General features: G+C 45.8%; 1 protein-coding gene across 1 annotated transcript in view; it reads left to right on the top strand.

Annotated features, from left to right (window-relative positions):
• AFDN (afadin, adherens junction formation factor) overlaps positions 1-8006 on the top strand; it is a 119870-nt gene that overhangs the window by 51948 nt on the left and 59916 nt on the right. The window contains exons 10-11 of the mRNA XM_023728482.1: positions 1301-1370; positions 6866-6984. Of these exons, the coding sequence (XP_023584250.1) occupies positions 1301-1370; positions 6866-6984 (189 nt within the window). The remainder of the gene's footprint in view (positions 1-1300; positions 1371-6865; positions 6985-8006) is intronic.

The raw sequence follows: 8006 nt of genomic DNA, 5'->3' as shown, positions 1-8006 counted from the left end.
GGCCAGGACCGGTGGAGTGTGTGCCCTCTGGTCTCTCCATCGGGTCAAGCCTTCCTGAAGGGCCAGGACCGGTGGAGTGTGTGCCCTTCACGTGTGACTGGGGAGCTGTAGCTCGCCTCAGGTTAGCACGCTCCAAGATGGAATGTCGACTTAATTTTTATAGTGATGAGTTTAGAAGTTTGGGTATTTCTAGATACTCAAAATCTCATGGTAGGGTAATTCTTGATGTGATTACTGACGTCAACATCAGTCTCCTCGTTTCTTTCTTTATAGCCTAAGTAGTGAGATACGTGTGCTTTACAAAGATGATCAAATTCCCTTTCAAACAGGAAGGTGGTTTAGCCATTGTTTCTTGTCTTTTTCTGTGGTCATCGTTCTTTGACTGCACGTGAACACAGCAGCGGGCGACTCGGTCTCTGCAGTTATATTTCATTTACATGCCGTCGGAGCCTGGATGCAAACCAAAACCTAACCTGTTGCCGTCAAGTTGATTCCGACTCCTGGCGACCTATAGGACAGAGCAGAACTGCCCCACAGGGTTTCCAAGGCTGTAATCTTTACAGAAGCAGACTGATACATCTTTCTCCCGCAGAGCGGCTGGTGGGTTTGAACCACCGACCTTTGGGTTAGTAGCCGAGTGTTTTAACCACTGTGCCACCAGGTGGAGCCTAGATCAGTGTGTTTAATGACACAGCATGCTTTTTTATGTTTCCTTTCAATTTCTCGTTATTATTGTTTTTAAAAATATGATCCCGTAAGTATTCAGTATACCTAAGTAAGAAAAGTTCATGAAGTTGCAGTAGAGAATTTTTATTATTCTCTAAGTTTGTGTTAAAAATAAAGCAACTTCTTAAACATTTTTTAACACTGGAGTATTTAGCCAACTATTCCTCTTGTTGGAGCCCTGGTGGCACAGTGGTTAAGGAGCTTGGCTGCTAACCAAAAGGTTGGCAGCTCGAATGCCCCAGCTGCTCCTTGGAAACTCTATGGGGCAGTTCTCCTCTGTCCTGTAGGGTCGCTATGAGTCGGAATCGACTCAACGGCAACAGGTTGTTCCTTTAGTGGAGCCCTGGTGGCGCGTTGGCTAAGAGCTTGGCTGCCAGCCAAGAGGCCAGCTGTTCGAATCCACCAGTCACTCCTTGGGAAACCCTCCCGTGTCCTGTGTGGTCGCTGTGAGTCGGAATCGACTTCACAGCAACGGGTTTTTTGGATTTGGTTCTTTTGTATTATTAAAAAAAGATACTATGTCTTGTCATTTTAAAGTTATTTATTTTATATATTTCTTCTTTTACCCTCACAGAATTGTTCAGGAGACCACTTTTGATTTGGAAGGAGATGTGCACAGTGGAACAGCATTACCAACAAGCAAGGTAGCTGATTGTGTATTACCTGATAGGACTGTGTGTGTTGTACATCATGGGATACCAGGGAGAAAGTCTCTGTTGTATACGCATAAAGCCCCTTGGTAAAAGCAACTTCAGCGTGGCCCCTAAACGGGGGCTATGCTCTCTCTCAGTGATCCCTGAAAGGAAGTCAGCAGACTCCATCTTTTTGCCCAAGGCCAGGGGAGTTTGCTTTCTTTCTGTGCAGAGAATACATGTTTTCTTACCTTGTCCTGTGTGTAACCGGCCTTCTAGATTTCAGTGCCCCTGAAGATACGGGCTCCAGCTTCTGTCAGCCCTCCTCTCTGACCTGCTGGTACACTTTCCCTCCACAGTTATCCTTTATCTCGTGTATAGTAATTTTTCCCCTTTTATTTTGATTATCTGTTGCTGAGTAACTGGCCACCCAAAGCTTAGTGGGCGAAAGCAACAGCTGTTTCGTTTGCTTAGCAATCATGCGGTCTGGTTTGGGCTGACCTGGACCGTGCTTCTCCTAGTCTGCCTGGCGGTTCCTTGTGTGACTTCACTCTGCTGGTGGGTCACTTGGTGGCTGGGTGATGCTGGGAGCTGGGCCGGCCGGGCCTCTCGGCTCCTGGCCATGTGGGCTCACAGCCTCCTGTCAGGTGGCTGGCCTTCTCCGGCCCCGAACTGCCTGGCCTCAGTTCCTCCACAGTTCACAGGTTAAAGCAGATTGCAGGCTCAGCCCGACCCCAGGGGAAGGGCTGCTCGAGGGGTCACTTATCAGGGGCCCCCATCCATCAGTGTCAGAGTGGTACGCATCTCCCGCTTTCAGAAACCCTGACTGCACCCTGCAGATACTGCCCCTATGTGCCTGCCCGTGTTCATAGCAGAATTTCTTAAAGTAATACACGGTTGCTCTCTCTTATTTCTAATCCGTATTCTGTCCTCGAGTCCCATTTGGGCTCCCCCCACCTCCCTGGGGACCGTGCCTGCCAGGGCAACCAGTGACCCCCCGATTGCCAAACCCAGTGTTTAGTTTCTGTTCTTATCCTGCGTGTCTCAGCAGCATTTGACTCGTTTACCGTCACCTTCTTGATGCACGTTCTTCTGGCTTCCGGGGTGTCCTCTCCTGGTCTCTTGTCTCCCTGGTGGTTGTCCCTTTTCCATCCTCCTGTGCTTGACTTGCAAAATGTGGAGGGAGGGCCCAGGTCACAGACATGTGCCTACATGTTCCCTAGGTGATCTTACCCGAGCATATACGTTCATTATTCCTGGGTGGGTGTCTTCAGCCCTGACCCCCCCCAGACATACGTGTCTGCAGGCTTGCTTGACACGTCCACTTGGAAGTCTAACATGCTTATCAGATTTAGCATAGCTAAAAGCACAGCTACATTTTTTTCTCCAGCACACTTCTTTCCCTGATCCTTCTCCATCTCATTAAATGATCTCATCACGCACAGCCTGGCTCCGCCAGCAATCTGGTGCAAGTTATCCTTGATCCCTTTCCTTCTCTCACCTCTGCACCCACAGGTGAGAACGTGGTACCTGCTCTGCTCTGCAGGGTAGTCTGAGTCTGCTTTTCTCCGTCTTCCCGGCTAGAGATCTGGGCAGGCTGCAGTCTCGCACCACAGGAGTCCTGCGGAGCCTGTTGCATAGCATCCCTCCTCAGATCCCTCAAGCCTCACAGCAGCAGGCCTGGTATTTTAAAAATGCAAATTAGATTCTGTTGCTGTCTTGCTTCTAAAGTCCCCAAATATAATAAAAAGCTTTGCCCTGGCTTAAAAAGCGCTTTGCCACGCCCTGCATCTTTTCACTCAGCCTGTCTGTGCTGGTCTCGTGGTTCCTGCACTCAGACCACACTGGTCTTGTCTTAGAGGGCACCACTCTTTCCCTTCTGAGGCCTTTCTTTGTGCTAGTTCCTTTGCTCTGCCTAGACTGCTCTTCCCACTGATTTTCACATGACTGGCCCCTTCAACCAGAAATTCAAGCTAGTTTCAGAAGAGGACTTGGAATGAGGGATATCATTGCTGATGTCGGATGGATCCTGGCTGAAAGCAGAGAATACCAGAAAGGTGTTTACCTATGTTTTATTGACAATGCAAAGGCATTCGACCGTGTGGATCATAACAAATCATGGATAACATTGGGAAGAATGGGATTTCCAGGACACTTAATTGTGCTCATGAGCAACCTGTATGTAGATCAGGAGACAGTCGTTCAGACAGAACAAGGGGATACTGCATGGTTTAAAGTCAGGAAAGGTGTGTATCAGGGTTGTATCCTTTCACCATACTTACTCAGTCTGTATGCTGAGCAAGTATATAATCCGAGAAGCTGGACTGTATGAAGAAGAACGGGGCATCAGGATTGGAGGAAGACTTATTACCAGCCTATGTTATGCATATGACAAAACCTTGCTTGCTGAAAGTGAAGAGGACTTGAAGCACTTAGTGATGAAGATCAAAGACCACAGCCTTCAGTATGGATTATACCTCAACATAAAGGAAACAAAAATCCTCACAACTGGACCAGTAAGCAACATCATGATAAACGGAGAAAAGATTGAAGTTGTTAAGCATTTCATTTTACTTAGATCCATAATCAACACCCATGGAAGTAGCAGTCAAGAAATCAGAGGACGCATTGCATTAGGCACATCTGCTGTAAGAGATCTCTTTAAAGTGTTGAAAAGCAAAGATGTCACCTTGAAGACTAAGGTGCATCTGACCTAAGCCTTGATGTTTTCAATTGTCTCAGATGCATGGGAAAGCTGGACAGTGAATAAGGGGGACCAAAGAAGAATTCATGGTTTAGAATTGTGGTGTTGAATGTTGAATAATACCACAAACTGCCAAAAGAATGAACAAATCTGTCTTGGCAGAAGTACAACCAGAATGCTCCTTAGAAGCAAGGATGGCGAGACTATGTCTCACATACTTTGGAAATGTTGTCAGGAGGGACCAGTCCCTGGCGAAGGACGTCATGCTTGGTAAAGTATGTGGTGAGTGAAAAAGAGGAAGACCCTCAATGAGATGGAGTGACACAGTGGCTGCAACAGTGGGCTCAAGCATAACAAGGATTGTGAGGATGTCGCAGGATTGGGCAGTGTTTTGTTCTGTTGTACATGGGGTCACTGTGAGTCGGAACTGAGTCGATGACACCTAACGACAGTCCGTCCTTCTAGTTCAGACTTCAGCTTACAGCCCCCCTCAAGCATCCACAGCACCGTATATTAGCCTTCGTGCAGCCTCCAACACTGTTGCCTCCTCTTCCGTATCTGTTGGCCGCCCCCGCCGCACCAAGCCCACTAGAAGATGAGCTCTGTGTGAGGAGGGGCCTTGCCTCAGCTGCTCATGCTGCGTTTGCAGTGCCTGGGAGAGCGCCTGGCACATACGAAAGTCAGTATGTGTTGACATGCAAATATAACTTTTCGTAAAAATTTAGTTTCTTATAAGAATGTAGTCAACATAGAAAACTTAGTAAATAGAGAAAAAAATATAAAAAATAAAAATCTCATCTACAGTTTGTAGTTGACCATTGGTAATATTTTGATGGATCCTTTTCTGAACTCTATGTGTGTATATGTGTATTTATAAGAAGCCCTGGTGGCGCAGTGGTTAAGGGCTTAGCTGCTAACCAAAAGGTTGTTGGTTTGAACCCACCCAGTGGCTCCACAGGAGAAAAGACCTGGTGGTCTGCTCCCATAGAGATTACAGCCTGGGAAACCCTATGGGACAGTTTTTGTTTGTCATATAGAGTTGCTGTGAGTTGAAATCGACTTGACAGCACACAACAACAGCAACGTGTGTATTTATACATTTTTAACAGAATTGTATCACTGTCTCTCCATTCATGCACATGCGTATGTGCAGACACGCACACACACCTTTCTGTCCAGCTTCTGTAAGCGGTTATTTTGTGAGCATTTCCTCGTGTCTTTAAAAATCATTTGAAAACAACTGGAAGTTGCTTTGTAACGGGCCACTGTCTAACCATAGTGACCTATGTATTCATTGCCCTATTAGTCGTCGTAGCAATTTTTTGTATTCTGAATAGTATTGCCATCCATCACCAGGCAGGTCCATTTCTGTAATTCATCTTATGGAAATGGTCGCTGTTTGTGAAGATAATTTGCCAGCACAGTTATCACAGCACTCTTCGTTCTGGTGAACATTTTACACCATGCAGCAACGCACTGGGTTAATGAATTTGGTGAATAGACAGCAAAGTGTTGTACAGCCATCCCGGTTATGTAAGGCCTAGACAAGGGATACTGAAGGTGCTTCCAGTATATGAAAAAGAGATCTTTACAAAGTCAGTTGTCTCATCTCACTTGCAGGAAATAGGAAATACTAGAAAGGTCTGTGCCTCACTGTGTTAATCTCTGGAGGTAAGTTAAGGATGATTTTTATTTCTTCTCTGTGCTTTATTTCTACAGTAAACGTTTTCATAATAAGAAATCTTATGTAAAATTTTTGTGACTTTGAATTTGTTTGTATGTAAGTTTTTTCATTCTGTTCTAGTTGTTTTCTTAATATAGGTAACTCATCCTTTTTGTCTGCCATGGGTTGGTAGTAATGTGTACTGTCTGGAAGAACTTAAATATACCACACTGGGTTGCTGTGTCTGTGTTTTTTCTCTGTATTGTTTAAGGGCAAGGAATATGCTAGTTTCTGTGCCGAATTCTTCATTAGCTGTTGAGTTGTAACGAGCAGGATTTCTGAATTTTTCCTTAAAACCGACAAGTGAACAAAAGAGCCTAACTCTTCGAATCGTATGTGTTCTCTCAGCAGTCCTGAACTTTTTGGAATAAAGTGACTATTATTATACTTTTTGAAAAGCTTCTGTGTTTGTGTATATGTGTGAGTGAGTGTGTGTGTGTGAGAGAGACACACATCCATGCCCGTGTTTGAAAGCCACTCCCTGGCACTTTGAAAGTAAAAGGGGCCGTGTGTGCGTGAGTGTGTGTGTGTGTGAGAGAGACACGTATCCATGCCCATGTTTGAAAGCCACTCCCTGGCACTTTGAAAGTAAAAGTGCTACGACGACTAATAGGGCAATGAATACATAGGTCACTATGGTTAGACAGTGGCCCGTTACAAAGCAACTTCCAGTTGTTTTCAAATGATTTTTAAAGACACGAGGAAATGCTCACAAAATAACCGCTTACAGAAGCTGGACATAAAGGTGTGTGTGCGTGTCTGCACATACGCATGTGCATGAATGGAGAGACAGTGATACAATTCTGTTAAAAATGTATAAATACGTTGCTGTTGTTGTGTGCTGTCAAGTCGATTTCAACTCACAGCAACTCTATATGACAAACAAAAACTGTCCCTTAGGGTTTCCCAGGCTTATCGCACGCCGTGTGCGCGTACGCCTTCAGCACTGCCATCTTGGTTTCAGGTCTGTGCTCCCCTGCGTCTGCCGTCTGGCACCTGGCAGGTTGCTCCCTGCGCTAGAGAAGGTAACGCTTGGCTAGTCTGTATGGTGTTTTCAAGCTCACGGTGTTTTTCCTCCAGCAGAGTGCCTCCAGGCTGGACAGCGACCGAGGACCCTCTGCCTCCAGCACGGCTGAGCGAGGGATGGTGAAGCCGATGGTCAGGGTGGAGCAGCAGGACCACCGCAGGCAGGAGAGCAGGTGAGAGCGCCCGCCACTTAGAGATGGATGGAGCGAACGTCTTCCAGAGAAGGGCTTGGGTGACGATCACTGAACTTAGAGAGGGTCAGTTGTCATTTTCAGGGTGCTAGCAATGGTATTTATAAGCATATTTCCTTTTCATGATATTGTATTGAAAGAATTCTTCTCCAACCATTATACCCCTCAATTAATTATATGCCCCAGTGTTACTGAAAGAGTAAGAGGCATATGTCAGATTTGCTACTCTATAAAACCATAGAGATAAAGGGAGTTTCAATAGGATTTTAATGTTTGATAATTTTTATATTTAGAGAAACTGATCATTTCACTCATTTCTGAAAGAAATCCCCACATATTTGAAAAACCCAAAACCGAAGGTGATTTTGAGGTAGAACTAAGAGCTGTGTAGCGCGTCATATGATGTCACCCTATTAGGCTTTGTTGTGTTGTGATGGGGAACAAATGATTTTTTCTTCTGCCATTGTTTTTGCTTTGTTTCTTTGGGCAGAGAGCTTCTACCCTTTGGTATTTCTTTTCTTGTGATTTTTAAATGTGTGTCCCCTTCATAAACCAGAGTTCTGTTTCCTTGTGACCTCTAAAATTATTTAAGTGTTGAGAAGTAATGTCAGTGCCTTAAATGTGGGGGTTGACAGCTGGTGAGCCCACATGCTGATGATGTAAATGGCAGTTTTCTTGGCCTGAGCAGCCTCCTAGGTCTCTGAGCACCCAGGCAGAAGTCAGAAATGTGGTGTGAAGTTTTTCTAATGTTTGCATTATCGGTGGTGAGACAGGGCCCTCCTCTCCTGGTGTCTGTCCACATTTTTGATGAGGCCGTTTGGCTGTTCCCTGTCCTAGACCTAGTCACAGGGCTTTAGCTGAGGCAGGTGACTTGTCCAGGGTCAGGGATCCTTGGCCTCAAAGACGCTTTCTAGTTCCCACCTTCCAGCAGAGGGCGCCGAGCATCACCAGATGTCACATCCATGGGAGTCCAGTGAACAGGGCTGGTCTAGTTCCCACCTTCC

Source organism: Trichechus manatus, unplaced genomic scaffold, assembly GCF_000243295.1.
Source record: "Trichechus manatus latirostris isolate Lorelei unplaced genomic scaffold, TriManLat1.0 scaffold00002, whole genome shotgun sequence".
Classification (NCBI taxonomy): domain Eukaryota; kingdom Metazoa; phylum Chordata; class Mammalia; order Sirenia; family Trichechidae; genus Trichechus; species Trichechus manatus.
The sequence above is the reverse complement of the archived record's forward strand: the minus strand, read 5'-3'. Positions and strand labels throughout refer to the sequence as shown.